Source organism: Aotus nancymaae, unplaced genomic scaffold (genome assembly GCF_030222135.1).
Source record: "Aotus nancymaae isolate 86718 unplaced genomic scaffold, 86718_ANA_hifiasm-v0.15.2.pri h1tg000008l, whole genome shotgun sequence".
NCBI lineage: Eukaryota > Metazoa > Chordata > Mammalia > Primates > Aotidae > Aotus > Aotus nancymaae.
In genome coordinates this window covers 43,847,227-43,865,741 of record NW_026988419.1, presented here as the reverse complement: position 1 = coordinate 43,865,741, position 18,515 = coordinate 43,847,227, and the positions used below count along the sequence as shown (strand labels likewise).

The following is an 18,515-nucleotide window of genomic DNA, read 5'->3' as shown; positions in this document are numbered from 1 at the left end:
GTTAGTTCCCTGTCTTACACCAGTGATTTCCCAGAAATAACTTGCCATTACAATTCAGAGAGAGGTAAAATATAGAACAGGGTATAATAAAATATAAAAGAGAAAACTATTTTTTAAACACTAGAAAATATGGCAGAGCACGGTGGCTCACGCCTGTAATCCCATTACCTTGGGAGGCCAAGGCGGGCAGATCTCTTGAGGTCAGGAGTTCCAGACCAGCCTGGCCAACATGGTGAAACCCGGTCTCTACTAAAAATACAAAAATTAGCCAGGCATGGTGGCACATACCTGTAGTACCAGCTACTCAGGAGACTGAGGCAGGAGACTTGCTTGAACCCAGAAGGTGGAGGTTGAGGTGAGCTGAGAACATGCCACTGCACTCCAGCCTAGGTAACAGAGTGAGATTCTGTCTCAAAAAAAAAAAATTAATTAAAAAAATAAAAACTAGAAAATATAATTTTGAAGCATGAATAGCAATTCTAAGCATGACATCATAAGATTTTCAACTTCAAAAGTCAAAATTTCTATGCATCCAAAAACCATTAAGTGAAAGTAAAAAAACTGGAGGAAATATTTGCAGCTTATATGAAAGGCAAAGAGTCAATATACTTAATTTGTTAAGAATTCTTAAAAACCGCTTTCCGCCATCTTTCCGTGCCGCCACAATGGTGCGCATGAATGTCCTGGCTGATGCTCTCAAGAGCATCAACAATGCCGAAAAGAGAGGCAAACGCCAGGTGCTTATTAGGCCGTGCTCCAAAGTCATCGTCCGGTTTCTCACTGTGATGATGAAGCATGGTTACATTGGCGAATTTGAAATCATTGATGATCACAGAGCTGGGAAAATTGTTGTGAACCTCACAGGCAGGCTAAACAAGTGTGGTGTGATCAGCCCCAGATTTGATGTGCAACTCAAAGATCTAGAAAAATGGCAGAATAATCTGCTTCCATCTCGCCAGTTTGGTTTCATTGTATTGACAACCTCAGCTGGCATCATGGACCATGAAGAAGCAAGACGAAAACACACAGGAGGGAAAATCCTGGGATTCTTTTTCTAGGGATGTAATACATATATTTACAAATAAAATGCCTCATGGACAAAAAAAAAAAAAAAAATTCTTAAAAACCAATTAAAATAGTTTAACAGAAAAACAGACAAGAGACACAGTAGGCATGTCACAAAAGAATACAAGTTAATAAAAAATAAATCAACCTCAATGCATATCAAAACAATGAGACATTTTACAGTTATAAAATTGAGAAGGATTTTTATATATTAATAAGAAGTATTGGCATAACAGAGATATTATGGGGTATAAATACTAAAACTATTCTGAAGGACAATTAATCAAGCTTAATCAAAACTCCTTATACTGTACATACCACCAGTGCCTCAATGTTGACTTTCAGCGGGGTTCCAAGAGAATCATAAGATGGTTGTGTAGTACCAGAGACAGCAGCAACTCTAGGATCCAAAAGCTTATTAGGGCTGCTGTTGGAGCAGATGAGGAGCAGGTGGCCAGGCTTCTCAAGATCTTTGATACAACAGGAGTTAGTTCCTTCTCACAGATGAGGAGCAGGTGGCCAGGCTTCTCAAGACTTTTGATACAACAGGAGTTAGTTCTTCCTCACAGATGAGGAGCAGGTGGCCAGGCTTCTCAAGACTTTTGATACAACAGGAGTTAGTTCTTCCTCACAGATGAGGAGCAGGTGGCCAGGCTTCTCAAGATCTTTGATACAACAGGAGTTAGTTCCTAATGAGGCAAAAATTTAAAAAAAATTTTGTAACAAACTGACCCAGATGGACTAGTTGAAAAATGGCAATCACCTCTCCCATCTTGAATATAGTGCTTAGTATTATTTTAACCTAAAAAACTCTTACCACAGCTTAATTTTCACAGTCAGACTCTCAGGGAAATCTGTATTCACATTTAGCCAAACATCAGATTTCTTGTCTTTGCTCAGTTTTGCTAAATGAAAAATCTGGTGAGGGCCTGTTTTATTTTCCCATTTACAGCAAAGAGAATATAGTAAGCATTTTGGGGAAAAATAGTTTTTAAGCAAAAAAGGGTATTTTCCAGCTATGAAAAATAAGAATATTTAACTGTTCAAAACCAAAACCAAAAAACAAATAAGCAAACAAAAACCACAATTTCACATATATGTTCTAAGTTGAACACAGAATACGGAGACTTTTCTGACTTTTTTTATTTGTATGGTTGATTTGTTTTGTTTCTTATACTTTTTCATTTGTAAAACAACCAGTGAGTTAAATTACATGAGTACAGAGCTAATATGTGCTGTCTCTTACTCCTGGGAAGAGACTCTGAAGTTAAACTGCCTGTGTTTAATTCCCAGTTCTTCTATTAACAAGCTGCATGACTTCAAGAAAGTGACATATTTTTATTTCTGTGCATTAGTTTTCACTTTTGCAAAATTGGAAAATAAAGGCAATATGACTACAATGTTTTTATGAATATCAAATATCACCACATAAACACTGCAGATATATCCTGATGCAATAAAAGTGCTTAATAAATAGTGTCTGTCATTATGTTTACATTTCCTAGCTATTTTCTCTACTACAGATAAAAATCATAGAGCACTACTTGTTAGTGATCACATTCCCAAAAACTCGGCAAACAAAAGCATATGTAAATAACAAAACCTAACAGTAAATTGAGGAATGAATGAGGAGTGGCATCAGCAAGATGTAGTAATAAAAATCACCTCCTTCATCTCACAAAATATCAAATCAATAACAACATATGGACTAATTCTGTTTATCAGAAATCCAAAAACCAGTTAAGAAGCACTTGCATCCCAAGAGAACACAAAACCAGCTACATCGAAGCAAGTAGAAAAAAATTTGCTGCCCTCTCACCATAGTCCCTCTGGCTGGCAGAGCACCATGTGATTAGAAGGAAACTACCAGCTTCTGGCTTCTCCCTGGTGAGAGAAAGAGAAGACTGGCCCATACATGCAATGTTCTGACTTTTTAGGGGGGGTTTTGTCTTGCTTGTCTTGGAGCACTGATAATACTCAGACATACTCTAGATGCTTGGGGGCCACTGAGAACACAAAAAGAATGTGGTGTATGCTGCTACTCTGGAGGAACCACCAGTATTGCAGACAGAGGCCTCCTCCTCAAGGAGGAAAGAGAAAAGTGGATCACATGTCCAACAGTCCAACATTTTGAGGGGCTGCCCAAGGGACTGGTTTCTTTCTCGAATTTCTGGTAATGCAGATAGGACCTAGCATACTCTAGATGCCAGGGGCCACCAAGAGAATAAAAGATCTCAGTGGCATGCTGCTGCTCAGATAGCATGGTCTTACAGCAGATCAGCAGGCCCACCATGGGATGGTAGATATCAGAGAAGCAAAATATTATGAACTCCTGAAAAAGGAAACTAGCAAATTCTTCTAAATAGAAATCTACATATGCACAATCCCAGAAAAGACACGTCCACAGTAAAAGTTTAAGAGGCCTTCAGAATCTCTACTTTGGCTGATTGATTAAAGTTTTTCCTTCTTATAAAGCTAGTTTAAAAGACTGGGAGAGGTGGTTGTTTTTTCAAATATGCAGACACCAACACAAATGGGAGAAAATGATTTAATCAAAGGAACAAAATAAATCTCCAGAAACTGACCCTAAAGATACAGGTTATGCATTCTCAGCAAACTGACACAAGAATACAAAATCAAACACCGCATGTTCTCACTCATAGGCGGGTGTTGAACAATGAGAACACATGGACACAGGGAGGGGAGCACTACACACTGGGGTCTGTTGGAGGGAAATAGGGGAGGGACAGCAGGGGGTGGGGAGTTGGGGAGAGATAGCATGGGGAGAAATGCCACATATAGGTGAAGGGAGGAAGGCAGCAAATCACACTGCCACTTATGCACCTATGCAACAATCTTGCATGTTCTTCACATGTACCCCAAAACCTAAAATGCAATAAAAAAAAATAAAAAATAAAATAAAAAAAATCTTAATTCTCAAATTGGGAGTTTTAAAAAAAAGATACAGGTTATGAATTATCTAACATATAATTCAAAATAAACATCAAATAAAGATGCTCAATAAGCTCATGAAAATAATGTATGAACAAATTAACAAACCAGAAGTAAGTTCTCCTCTATCAGTAATTACTTTAAATGTAAATGGATGAAATTCACCAATCAAAATACAGAGTGGCTGAATAGATTAAAATAAAAACAAGATCCAACTATGTGCTGTTTATAACAGACTCACTTTAAATGTGAGACACACATAATGAAAGAATGGAAAAAGATATTCCATGTAATTAGTAACCAAAACAAAACAGGGGTAGCTATCCCTAAACAGGCAAAATAGACTTTATGTCAAAAACTGTAACAAGAAGCAAAGAATGACATTACATAATGATAAAAGGTTCGATTTACCAGGAAAATGCAATTATAAATATCTATGCAACCAATATCAGAGCATCTAAATACATAAAGCAAATATTAACAGAAGTGAAGGGAGAAATGGACACCAACATTATAAAGTAAGAAACTTCAAAACTCACTTTTAATAATGGATAGAAAATCCAGACAGAAGATCAATAAAGAAACAGAGGACTTGAAGTACACTATAGACCTAAGAGATGTATACAGGACATTTCACACAACAGACACAGAATATGCATTCTTCTCAAGTGCATATAGAACATTCTTCAGTACAGATCATATATTAGGTCACAAAACAAATGTTAACTAATTTATAAGATTGAAATCATATAGATGTCTCTTCTGATCACAATAGAATGCAACTAGAAATCAACTGCAGAAAGAAAACAAAAATTCACTAAACAACACATTCTTGAACAACCAATGGGAAAAATAAGAACATAAAAAGTGAAATTAGAAAATATTTTGAGACAAATAAAAATGAAAACACTACATATTAAAAGTTATGGGATGCAGTAAAAGCAGCTGTAAAGGAAGTTTAAAGCAATAAATGCCTACATTAAAAAAGAAAGATCTCAAGTAACCTAATTCTATACCTTAAGGAACTAGAAATAGAAAAAAAGCTAACCCAAAGTTAGCAAAGGGAAAGAAATAAATAATAAAGATTAGAGCAGAAATAAATGAAGTAGAAAATAGAAAAACAATAGAAAAATCAACAAAATTAACTGGTCTTTTGAAGAAATCAACAAAATCAACAAACCTTACACTAGACTGAGAATAAAACAGTGAAGACAAAAAAAGTAAAATAAACATCAAAGAGGAGACATTACAATTGATGCCACAGATAAAAAGAATTATGAGAGACTACTATGAACAATTATAAGCCAATTATAGATAATCCAAATTGGATAGCCTAGAAAAAAAATTGATACATTCCTAGAAACATGCAGCCTAACAGAACTGGATCATAAAGAAACAGAAAATCCAAACAGACCTAATAACGAGTAAAAAGATTGAATCAGTAATCAAAACCCTCTCCAAAAAGAAAAGCCCAGTACCAGATGGGTTCAACGATAAAATCTATCAAACTTTTAAAGAAGAATTAATGGCAATCCTTTGCAAGCTCTTTCAAAAAATGGAAGAGAAAGGAACACTCTGAAACCCTTTTTATGAAGCCAGCATTATGCCAATACCAAACCCAGAGAAAGACACCAGAAGAAAAGAAAACTTTAAGTTAATATCCCTGATGATTTAGATGCAAAAATCCTCAAAAACATATGAGCAAACTAAATTTCAACAGCACATTAAAAGGATCACACTATGACCAAGTGAGATTTATCCCTGGGATGCAAGGATGGCTCAACATATAAATATCAATTAATGTGATTCACCACATTAACAGAATGAAGGATAGAAATCATAGAATGATAGAAATAGATGCACAAAAAGTATTTAACAATATTCAATATCCTTTCAAGATAAAAAAAAACTCCACAAACTAGGAACAAAAGGAAATAAACTCAACATAATGAGGTCATATATGACAAGTCCACAGCGAACATCATACTCAACAATGAAAAACTGATAGTTTTTCCTCCAAAATTAGGAGCAAGGCACAGATATCCACTCCTGCCACTTTTATTCAACACAGTACTGGAAGTCCTACTCAGAGAAATTAGGCAAGAAAAAGAAATGAAAGGCATCCAAATTGGAAAGGAAGAAGGAAAATTACCCTGTTTGAGATACCTGAAGACTACACACACACACACACACACACACACACACACACACACAAATACCTATTAGATCTCACAAACAAATTCAGTAAAGTTCCAGGACACAAAAATTGACATACAAAACTCAATTGTGTTTGTATGCACTAACGGTGAACAATTTGAAAAGGAAATTAGGAAAACAATTCCATTTACAAAAGGAACAAAAACAATAAAATCCTTAGGAAAAAATTTGAGGGAGCAAGAGACTTGTACGCTAAAAACCACATAACATTAATAAAGAAATTATAAATGATACAAATGAATGAAAACATATTCTGTGTTCATGCATTGAAAGAGTTAAGATTATTAAAATGTCCATACCACTGAAAGCAATCTGCAGATTTAATGTAATCACTATAAAAATCTTAATGACATACTTATTTTCCAGAAATAGAAAAACAAATTCTAAAATACACCTAAAGCCACAAAGACCCCAATTGGCTAAAACAATATTGAGAAATAACAAAGCTGAAGATATTATACGTCCTGATTTTAAAACAAATCAGCTGTTTTACAAAGCTACAATAATCAATACAGTATGCCACTGCCATAAAGACAGACATGTATACCAATGGACTAAAATAGAGAACCCCAAAATAACATTAGACATTTATGGTCAACTGATCTTTGAGAAGGGTACCAATACACAATGGGATAAGGATAGTGTGTTCAACAAGTTATGCTGAAAAATACTGGATATTCTCATGCAAAAGAATGAAATTGGACCTTTATCTAACACCATACCCCAAAATCAATGAAAAATTGATTAAAGACTTAAACACAATACCTGAAACTATAAATATCCTACAAGAAAACATACAGAAAATGTTTCATGACATTGGCTTTTGCAATGATTTTATGAATATGACCCTATAAACACAGGCAACGAAAGCAAAAATTTTAAATGAGAATACATCAAACTAAAAAACTTCTGCCCAGCAAAGAAAACAATCAAGAGAGTCAAAAGGCAGCCCAGAGAATGAAAGACAATATTTGCAAACTATATATCTGATAAAGTATGAATACCCAAAAGAAATAAAGGATTATATATAAAGGATTCCTACAGCTCAATAGTAAAAAACTAAATAACCCAATTAAAAATGGGAAAATGACTTAAATATTTGTTCTAAGAAGACATAAAAGCAGCCAACAGGTATATGAAAAAATGCTCATTACTAATCATTGGAGAAATGCAAATCAAAGCAAAAATGAAATACTATCTCACACCTGCTAAGAAGTCCACTACACTTTTAAAAAGTAACAGAAAACTGTTAGCAAAGATGTGGGCAAACTGGAACACTTAATGTACTGTTGGTAAAATGTAAAATAGTGCAGCCACGATGAAAAACAGTGTAGAGATTTCTTTAAAAATTAGAAATAGAATAGAAATATGATCCAGTAATTTCACTTCTGGATATTTATCCAAAACAATGAAATCAGGATACTGAAGAGATATTTGTACTCCCATTCACTCATTGCAGCATTTTTCGCAATAACCAAAAGGTGAAAACAGCCTAGTGAATGGATCAAAAAATGTAAGTGTATACATATAATGAAATATTATTCAGCCACTTAAAAAAGAAAATCCTGGCATATGCTACAACATGCATACATCTTGGAGACATTATGCTAAGTGAAATAAGCCAGTCAGAGAGGAAAAATACTGCATGATTCTCCTTATATGAGCATCCGAAATAGTCAAACTCATCTTAGCAGAAAGGATAATGGTGATTGCCAGGAGCTAGGAGGATGGAAAAATGGGGAGTTTCTTTTCAGTCATATAAAGTTTCAGTCATGCAAGATGAAAAGCTTCTTAGAAAGCTATTGCATAACAATGTACTTACAGTAAACAACACATTTAAAATTTTGTTGAGTTAATATTTTTCTTCCAGAACATGTTTTTCCAGAACAAAAAATTCATTGCTGCTATAGACTGAATGTTTATGTCACCAGCAAATTCACATTGAAATCCAATAAAACATGTTACATGTTTTTTTGCCACAATAAAAAATAAATACATGAAGAGAACAGTAACTTTACCAGGTATACTAGGAAAATAAGAGAATAAATAAAGAGAAAGGTGAGCCCCTTCTGAAAGGTGGCCTCAGGAAAACCTGGGATTCTCATTCACACCCAGTGCCTTTGATCCTTTCTCTAAAAATGTTTTACATTGGTGGGGGAAAGAAACATATCCACAAAATTGCATTTAAGGCAACTACATACTGATTCATGTGGATACTTATTAAGTTCACACAGAACAAGCCTGACCCCCAGCTACCTGAAATGAGTATTCTTTTTTGTCTGATAACTTACGAACATCTGGTATCTTAAGAAAAAAGGACATATGTAGAAATATACAAACAGAGATGATAGAGATAAAATGTTTAATGAATGTGTAGAAGCTATTAGAGTATTTGTGTGTATGTTTCTTATAACTAAAGAAGAATAAAAAGAGAAAAAGATATATTTGTGTTATGTCCTATTTTTCCATTCCCTATTCCAAGAAGATAGTCCATCTTCAATGAGATTTCACTATCTCAAAGGAGAAGGAAGTGGAGGCCTTTCTCAGATCTTGCTGGGAAAGCTGAGTGGAGAAGAGTTTGTTGGAGGAATTCAGAGGGTGATGTAGCAAGAGAGGAAATATTCCACATGATTAGAAAGGAAGAAAGGTCTCTGTCCTGCTCCATTTGGGCATGCCAGGAAAGTGGCAGAACCATTAGGAAAATGGTTCGTTGGTGGAAGGGGAAGAGACTGGACCCTCACACTGAGATCCTTCTGGACCTAAGTACATTAACAGCAGAGCCACTTACCTTTAAGTACCTCCAAGGGTTTGGATAATGGGAAAGTCCTCAGTGACCATGGTGAATCAGAGACTCTCCTTCCATCTTCTGGGCACTTTGTAAACCTCCTGAATTTTTGTGCAAACTAGAGACATAGATAAGCACCTACATTTAAAATTATGAGGTTCTAATTTCCCAGGTGAGTAAGGGATTGAGACTCAAATTTTTTCTTTAATTGTGAAAATAAAGTAATAGGCCATTTCTTCCACATCTCACATCAGGTAATAATATCTATAATCACAACACATAGGAAGCTATTTATGGCATAATTATTTTACAAGTGAGAAAGATAGGTTATAAAGCATTGTATGATATAGAAGCTGGTTTGTGTAAAATAAAATAATATACTGAGTTCCTACAATAGGCCAGGCAATTAGCTGTTTGGGGCAGGTTGCAGAGGAGTGAGTTTCAAGAGAAAAGGTTTCTCTGGAAAATGTTTTTCCAGAACAAAAAATTCATTGCTGCTATAGACTGAATGTTTATTTCCCCCAAAAGTTCACATTGAAATCTTTTTGAATGCAATTATATTTGGAGGTGGTTCCTTTGGGAAGGATAAAGCCTTGTGAATGGGATTAGTGTCCCTATAAAAGAGATGCCAAAGACTTCCCTTGCCCTTTCTCCCATGTAAAGACACAGCAAGAAGATGGCCGTCCATGAACCAGGAAGCAGAACCTTACCAAATGGCAAATCTTCAAGTGCCTTTATCTTAAACTTCCCAGCCTTGCGAACTACTAGAAATAAATCTCTGTTGCTTATAAGAAATTAAACCATTGGTGAAATCACCCCTGAGAACAATGCTTTCTGCTGAGTGACTAACATTGAGACCTAGTTTAGGCTTCAAAGTGGCTAGGGCCCAGAACACTGACACATGAATAAAATTTAAGAGAACAAACAGCTGGATTTCTAGTATACTTAGTTTTCTATTTCAGAGTTTTATCAAAATAAAACAAGAAAATTTCCATCAAAAGCAAGTATGTAGTAATAATAGTCTCAGCACCATCAATACATATGGTTATTATCCTGAGGGTACGAATCATGTTTTCTTGTTGGCATCTGTGTCTTTTCTCTCACTGCTTTCATTTTGTTTCTAGGTAATTGGAGGTTGAGGTCCAGGAAAGATAAACAGTGTTTTAAATGATTCCATAAAGAATAAAGTTATTATTGCTTCCTAAATCAAAGCTACATGTAGCCACATGTTGAGGTAAGCAACGACAAATAAAAATGAGACATTAACATTTCTACTTCCTGTAGCTGGTTGTCGATGAATATAAACACTGGAAATAGCTGACTAGAATTGAGACCCAAAGAACTCTAAAAAGTACTCATCAGAAAAGCAAATGGAATTAGATATTATAGGATCATTAAATACAACTTTGTTATTACAGTTTTACCTGGGTATTTGAAAAAAAGAAAAGGTTAAACAATATTTTTCTTTCAACTCGATATTTTCTTTTAATAGAGTTTATTCCATTGTTTTATTGTTGGAAGAAGGGTAGAGATAGTCCTGACTTACAATTGTTCAACTTATGATTTCTCAACTTTATGATGATGCAAAAGTGATATGTCTTCTCAGTAGATATATACCTCAAATTTTAAATTTTGATTTTTTTTTCCCAAGCTAGTGATATGCAGTATGATACTGTCACTATGCTGGGCAGCATCAGCAAGTCACAGCTCCCAGTCAGCCATGCAATCATGAAGGTAAACAACTGATACAGTGTGCTGTGCTGCCAGAATTTTTTGGATATCGTGTTTCTCATGCCATCAGGTCTACAAAATGTCAATTTTTGACTTGAAATATTTTCCACTTGCAATGGGTTCATCACCACATGACCTCATTGTAAGTCAAGGAGTGTCTGCATTTGCTCTTTCAGTTATCTTATTTTAAAGATTCTGTTTTATTTTTGCTTCTTAGCTATTTTTTCCCTCTTTTATTTTATGGTCTATATTATCTGTGATATCTACTTCCAGTATGCTGTAAATTGTGTATTATGTTTTTAGTTCACTAGTGTTTACGTTTATTTAAATATATAGTTGTCAGTTTATCAAGTTCAAGAATAAAATAACATCTATTAACTTCCTCCTAAATAAACTGCAAACTATACATCCTCAACCTAGTCCCATTCCACTACACACATCCTAGTTTTTGATTTTATGCTCTGTAATTTTGAAATCATTAATATTGCATTATTTTATTAAAGAATTTTAAGGAATTATATTTCCCTTTTATAATTCTACTTATAACAAGAATTAGACTCATTTCTATGTTTACATAAACTCAAAGCCTACCATCAGCTCTTTTACACCATTAATTTCCCATTCAAGAGTACTTTATTCTAGTTCTTCCATATATTGGCTGAATTGCATATTTAAATGAAGATTTTGGTAGGGTAGCTACATAAGTTGTATATTTTCCTGAGTCATTGGATACATAAAAATATTTTCTTTTGACTTCACATAGAGTTGATAGCCTGGTTACATAGGGAATACTTGGATTAAATCATCTCCAAATGAAAATTCGGTAGATGCTGCCCCCTGTTCTTCTGAGAGCAGAGCAGGAGGTAAAAAGCACAGGACCTAGAATCAGGTAAACATCAAGTGTTGACAGATCTTGTGATTTTTTAAAGAGACTCTGGAACTTTACATTTTAATGTTTATATTCAGATTTATAAGTGTTAATAATTATCATTGAATAATGGCCTCACACAATGCCCATATCCTGCTTCCAGGAACCTGTTACCTTGCATGGAAAAAGGGACTTTGCAGATGATTAAGAACCTGGTAGTGGGAAGATTATCTTGTATTCTCCAAGTGTACCCAATGTAATTCCAAAAGTCCTTACAGGGGGTATAGGGAGGCAGAAGGAACACAGTGAGGGAAGGGGACATGCTAACGAAAACAAGGGTCAGATTCAGAGAGAGGGATCTGAAAATCCAACATTTCTGTCTTTGAAGAGAGAAGAAAGGGACACAAGGTAAGGAATGCAGGAGGACCTAGAAGCTAGAGAAGACAAGGAACTGATTGTCCCATAGCACCTCCAGAAGGAACAAAACCTGCCCATGCCTTGGTTTTAGCCAAATAAGGCACATTTCAGACTTCTTCCTCCAGAAATGTAAGATAAAAACGGTACTGGTTTAACCCGCTAGATTTGTGGTCATTTGTTACAGCAGTGTTAGAAAACTAACACAATAAAAAAATAAATAAATAAACCAAACAAGTCAAGTTAATTATATATGTAAGCCAAGATTTGGCTTTAGACCTTAAATCGAGTATATTTGAAGAAAATACTAAAGGTAGCCTTACCAAAAAAATGCCTTAATTGGGTCAGGCTGCTATAACAAAATTCCCTGGTGGCTTAAACAGCAAACATTTATTTTTCATAGTTCTGGTGGCTGGGAAGAACAAGATCAAGATGCCAGCAGATTCAGTTCTTAGCAAAGGCCCTCTTCATAGTTTGTAGGTGGCCACTGTCTCACTGTATTCTCACATACAGGCAAAGACAGAGAACACCTATGTCTTTTATAAGGGCATGAATTCCATCATGAGGGCCTCACCCTTATGATCTACTCTAACCCTAATTACTTCCCAAAGGCTGCATCTTCAAATACCATTTGAAGATTAGGTATTTAGGGGGATTAGGACTTCAATGTGTGAATTTTAGGGCTACAGAAACATTTAGTCTGTAGCAGACAGTAATGTTTAAAGTATTCGATAACTTAAAATGAGATCTTGCCTGTAAAGTCCAGGGATGTATGCTGTCAGTGTTTTATGTCTTGACTCTGCTTTTTACTTTCTGAGTTTCTATAGCCAATCAGTTCCTCTTGTGATGGCCTTATCCATGTTTTTCTCCAGTCCTATAGGCCCAGTAGTCCTCCAGTGTCTTCAAGACAGCCCTGCAGGTCTCTTTTCCAAAACTTTACATGTTATTTTTGTAATATAATCTTCAGAGGAAATAAATACTACATTATCTCCAGGTTCTCAGAGGAAGCTTCATGGTGGCTCTCAAGTGCAATCAATAAAATCTAAGATATAAAAATACACTCATAAATAGACCATATAGAAAAACCATATTAATAATATTTTTTCTTTGTTATTCATTGGTATCTGTTCCCACAAATTGGACTTCAAACTTTCAAATCTAATCATGTATTATTTTATCATTAAAACCAAACAGCTTGCCACACAGACAAAGTTAATGTCTTAAATCATTTTCATTTTCATTCTTCAATCTTCTATAATGTTCAGTAGTGCTCTGTTGTATTCCACATAAAATACAATCAACAGAACCCACCAGATATCCTCATTATTCTCTGGCACACAACACAGCTCTTGTAGTCCATCTTCCCTTTTTTCCTCTTAGATAATTACTATTTTTTGGTAAACTGATTTTCCACTTATTAAAATTGAATGAATAACTACCTATTGGGTACAATGTTCACTGTTTAGGTGATGGGCACACTAAAAGCCACTAGACAATATATCCAATCAACAAAACTGCACTTGTGCCCCCTGGATCTATAAAAATAAAATAAAATAAATTGAATGAACATTGCCCTGTGTTACTGAAGATTCCTATTCAATTTACTTTTTCTACATACAAGCTTTTGAATGGGTTTTCCACGATTATCCTATTGTTCAACAATTATGCCTGGGCAACATATTGAGATCCCATCTCTACAAGATAAATAAATAAATTACATGGGCATGCGCCTGTAGTCCCAGCTATTTGCGAGGTTGAAGTAGGAGGATCGCTTGAGCCCAAGAGGTCAAGGCTGCAGTGAACCATGATCACACCCCTGTACTCCAGCCTGGATGACAATGCAAGATACTGTTTGAGAAAATAATTGTAATATTTTTCCAAATTTCCTTTATTCTCTTAGCTACTTCATTGATTGTTCTATGACTAAAGGTTAAGGAATAAAATAGCTGAGTCCAAAACTGAGTGATAATTTAAAGATTATAAACCATTATTGCCAAGTTAGCTCCTCAAAACTATACTCATTTGCACTGGCACTTTGCTGGTACTAGGTATTCTCCCCTACCCAATCTTTGCTAACTTGGCAGGCCCCAAATGGTATTTCCATTTTATGTACTTTTCATTGACCACAGTGAGGGTGAACATTTGTTCAAATGTTTACTGTTAATATTTTATCTGAAAAGTGCATGCTTGAGCCCTTTCGCATTGTTGTCTATTGGGGTTCCTCTTTTTCTTATTGACTTATAAAAACATTCTGAAATATATACAGCCTATTGGCCTTGTCATATGTATAGTATGAACATTTTCATCTCCATCTTTACTTTGTTTATAGTGGGGTTCCAGAAAACCATTTGATAATGGAATAAACAGTAGATAAAGAAAGGAATAAACAGTAGATAAAGAAAGAGTCTATGAAAAGGAATCTGTCAGATGATCTTGAGAAAGTGGGCTACAGATCACTCAGTGCCCAAAAATTTCTAGGGTAAGTAGGATGGGGCAGCCTAGCCAGTCCAATTCCCACTGTTTACTCGTGGAGTCAGGGTATCAAATGGGGATACCAGAATAGATGATCAAAAAAATTTCCTGATATCAAAGTCTGTAATATTTTGATGGGTTTGATGGAGGAGTAGAGAATAGAAAAACAGTGAACCTCTGAATGGACCAAGAAAATACCACCACTTAGGGAGAGAAGGGCAAAGAAAAGAGCAGCTTAGAAATGCTGAAACCAAGTAAGTGATGAACAATCCTTTTCTATTTGATAAGAAGAAAAGAGAGTAGAGGAACACTAGAAACTTAAAGAAAGGAAAAGAATGAAGGAACAAGGGAAAAAAGGGAAGGAAGAGGATGGAAGAAAGAAGGTGGTTATCTTTTGTAACTATTTCTATGTTCAATCTAGCAAAAATGTAACATTGAACTGTGGAATTTGTATTAGTTCATTTTCATGCTGCTGATAAAGACATATCCAAGACTGGGTTATTTATACAAGAAAAAGGGTTTAATGCACTTACAGTTTTACATGGCTGGAGAGGCCTCACAATCATGGCAGAAGGCAAAGAGGAGCAATTCACATCTTACATGGATGGCAGCAGACAGAGAGGTTGTGCAGGGAAACTTCCATTTTTAAAACCATCAGATCTGGTGAGACGTATTCATTATCATGAGAACATGATGAGAAACACACACCTCCCAAGATTCAATTACTTCTTACTGAGTCCCTTCCACAACACATGGGAATTCAAGATGAGATTTGGGTGGGGACACAGAGCCAAACAGTATCATTCAGCACCTGGGCCCTCCCAATTCTCATGTCCTCACATTTCAAAACCAATCATGCCTTCCCAACAGTCTCACAAAGTCTTGACTCATTTCAGCATTAACCCAAAAGTCCACAGTCCAAAGTCTTATGTGAGACAAGGCAAGTACCTTCTACCTATGAGCCTGTGAAATCAAAAGCAAGTTAGTTACTTCCTAGATACAATGGAGATACAGGCATTGGGTAAATACAACCATTCAAAATGGGAGAAATTGGCCAAAACAAAGGGGCTACAGGCCCCATACAAGTCTGAAATCCAGCAGGGGAGTCGAATCTTAAAGCTCCTCGACTCCATGTCTCACATCCAGGTCATGCTGATGCAAGAGCTGGGTTCCCATGGTCTTGTGCAGCTTTGCCCCTTTGGCTTTGCAGAGTCAGCCTCTCTCCCAGCTACTTTCTTGGACTAGCATTAGGTTTCTGTGGCTTCTTCAGGCAAACGCTGGTGCAAGCTATTGGTGGGTCTAACATTCTGGGATCTTGAGGATGGTGACCCTCTTCTCACAGCTCCACTAGGTGGTGCCCCAATAGGGACTCTGTGTGAGGGCTCGCACACCACATTTTCCTTCAGCATTGCCCTAGCAGAGGTTTTCCATGAGGACCCTGCCCCCTGCACCAAACTTCTACCTGGACATCCAGGCATTTCCATACATCTTCTGAAATCTCGGTGGAGGTTCCCAACCCTCAATCCTTGACTTCTGTGCAATTGCAGGTTCAACACCATTTGGAAGCTGCCAAGGCTTGTGGCTTGCACCTTCTGAAGCCACAATCTGAGCTCTACATTGTCCCCTTTCAGCCAGGGCTGGAGCAGCTGGGATGCAGGGTACCAAGTCCCTAGGCTGCACACAGCACGGGGACCCTGGGCCCAGCTCATGAAACCACTTTTTCCTCCTAGGTCTCTGGGCCTGTGATGGGAGGGGCTGCCACAAAGTTCTCTGATATTCTCTGGAGATATTTTATCCATTGTCTTAGGGAATAACATTCAGCTCCTCATTACTTATGCAAATTTCTGCAGCCAGCTTGAATTGCTCTTCAGAAAATGAGATTTTCTTTTCTATCACATTTCAGGCTGCACATTTTTCAAAACTGCCTTGGGGAAGAACATTCAGCTTCCCATTACTTATGCAAATTTCTGCAGTCGGCTTGAATTTCTCTTCAGAAAATGGGATTTTCTTTTCTATCACATTTCAGGCTGCAAATTTTCCAAAACTTTATGCTGTTTCCCTTTTAAAACTGAATGCATTTAACAGCACCCAAGTCACTTCTTGAATGCTTTGCTCCTTGGAAATTTCTTCTATCAGATACCCTAAATCATCTCTCTCAAGTTCAAAGTTCCACAAATATCTAGGGTTGGGGCAAAATGCCCCACCAGTCTCTTTGCTAAAATATAACAAGAGTCACCTTTGCTCCAGTTCCCAACAAGTTCCTCATCTCCATCTGAGACCACCTCAGCCTGGATTTCTTTGTCCATATCATTATCAGCATTTTGGTGAAAGTCATTCAACAAGTCTCTATCTAGAGATTTCCAAAGTTTTCCACATTTTCCTGTCTTCTTCTGAGCCCTCCAAACTATTCCAATGTCTGCCTGTTACCTAGCTCCTAAGTTGTTTTCACATTTTTTGGCTATCTTTTCAGCAGTGCACCACTTTACTGGTACCAATTTGCTATATTAGTCCATTTTCACTCTGCCAATAAAGATATACCTGAGACTTATACAGGTTATAAGGGTTTAATGGACTTACAGCTCCTTGTGACTGGAGAGGCCTCATGATCATGGCTGAAGGCAAGGAAGAGCAAGTCATGTCTTACAGGGATGGCAGCAGGCAAAGAGTAACTCCCATTTTTGAAGCCATCAGATCGCATGAGACTTACTCACTATCACAAGAACATCAAGGGAAAGATCTAACCCCATGATTCAGTTACCTCCCACTGGGTACCCCCAACAACACATGGGAATTCAAGATGAAATCTGGGTGGGAACACAGCCAAATCATATCAGGATTCATGACAATAATGTGTCTTATAGTTTATAACAATTCCAGGTTTCTTGAGAGCAGTGTTCATGCTTCCTTTTTCTCTATTCAGATAATTCAACAGGTCACAATAGAACCACAATATAGTGGTATTTCACAAAAGATGCTACTTCTTTGGTTTTACCCACTCCAGACACAGAAACGTTATTGCAACAGTTAGATAAAATATAATATCTGGAAAAGGTGCTTTCAATCAAAACTTAGTGATGGATTATTTCAGATGATTAAGCTTAAACTATGGTATGCTTACTATATCTGTTTGATTCTAAAATTAATTAGTGGATATACAAAATTTTTTAAATAACTAAAAAATATATAGTTGGGAACCAATATAAACTTACATCTTACTCTCCACCTAACAGAACCATTTTAATACTTAGCCAAAGTAGAGTTTTTCCTTTGTAAGTCAAAGAAGAATTCCTTTTCCTGGGTTTCCCCAAAACCTTCTCTGTGTGTAAAGCTTTATCCATTGCCATATGAACCTTGTGAAATGTTGCATGAGCCACTGGGATAGTTTTATTCTCAGACATTCTTTAGGAAATTTCTGAGGGTTTAATTTTTATCAATTGATGTCTTTCAATATTGGCATTCTCCAGACCTGGCCTGCCTGAGGGACATTTGTATTTAACTTGGAGCTACCGGGAGCACGCCTTCTACTACCACGCGTGGCTGGATGACCACCCGACAGTGCGCCCGCGCTTGCAGGAAGGCTGGTGCTGCTCGTCAGTGACCCCAGGTAGTCTGGGCTGGAGAAGGGAAAGCTTTAGAAAAATCCACAGTGGTACATGTACCACAGGGGAAGATGCTGTGAGACCAGTCAGCTTTGGTAGTACAGGGGATTCCAAAAGGTGTTGCCATTAAACACTCTGAGAATTATGATCTTGCAACCCTGAAATGGATTTTGGAGAACACAGCAGGGATTTTATTTATTATTAAGAGGTGACGGAGAGAGTTCCAAGATGGCTGGTTAGGAGGAGCTCAGGATTGCAGGTCCGAGTGAAAGCACAGAGGGTGAGTGAATGCCACATTTCCGGATGGATTTTTACTGCCCACAGACCAGGAGATTCACAGGCGGAGGAGCCCTATGGGTCACCAGCACGGCTGTTTTAGCTTGCGTGGCTGTTTGGCCTGTGCCCTGGTGCA

General features: G+C 36.7%; 1 protein-coding gene and 1 long non-coding RNA gene across 2 annotated transcripts in view; one reads left to right on the top strand and one right to left on the bottom strand.

Annotated features, from left to right (window-relative positions):
* Positions 1-643: 643 nt before the first annotated feature.
* LOC135273618 (small ribosomal subunit protein uS8) lies at positions 644-1,087 on the top strand. Its single transcript, XM_064372841.1, has one exon. The coding sequence runs from the start codon at positions 666-668 to the stop codon at positions 1,056-1,058; it is 393 nt and encodes a 130-aa protein (XP_064228911.1). The 5' UTR covers positions 644-665; the 3' UTR covers positions 1,059-1,087.
* A 269-nt stretch (positions 1,088-1,356) lies between these two features.
* LOC105725147 (uncharacterized) overlaps positions 1,357-18,515 on the bottom strand; it is a 194,883-nt gene continuing 177,724 nt past the window's right edge. Inside the window, exon 8 of the long non-coding RNA XR_001109219.2 lies at positions 1,357-1,754. This is a non-coding gene — a long non-coding RNA (uncharacterized LOC105725147). The remainder of the gene's footprint in view (positions 1,755-18,515) is intronic.

What these genes read in the sequence shown, in the direction of transcription:
- LOC135273618 (XM_064372841.1), top strand. Translation starts at nt 666, where the DNA reads ATGGTGCGCATGAATGTCCTGGCTGATGCTCTCAAGAGCATCAACAAT.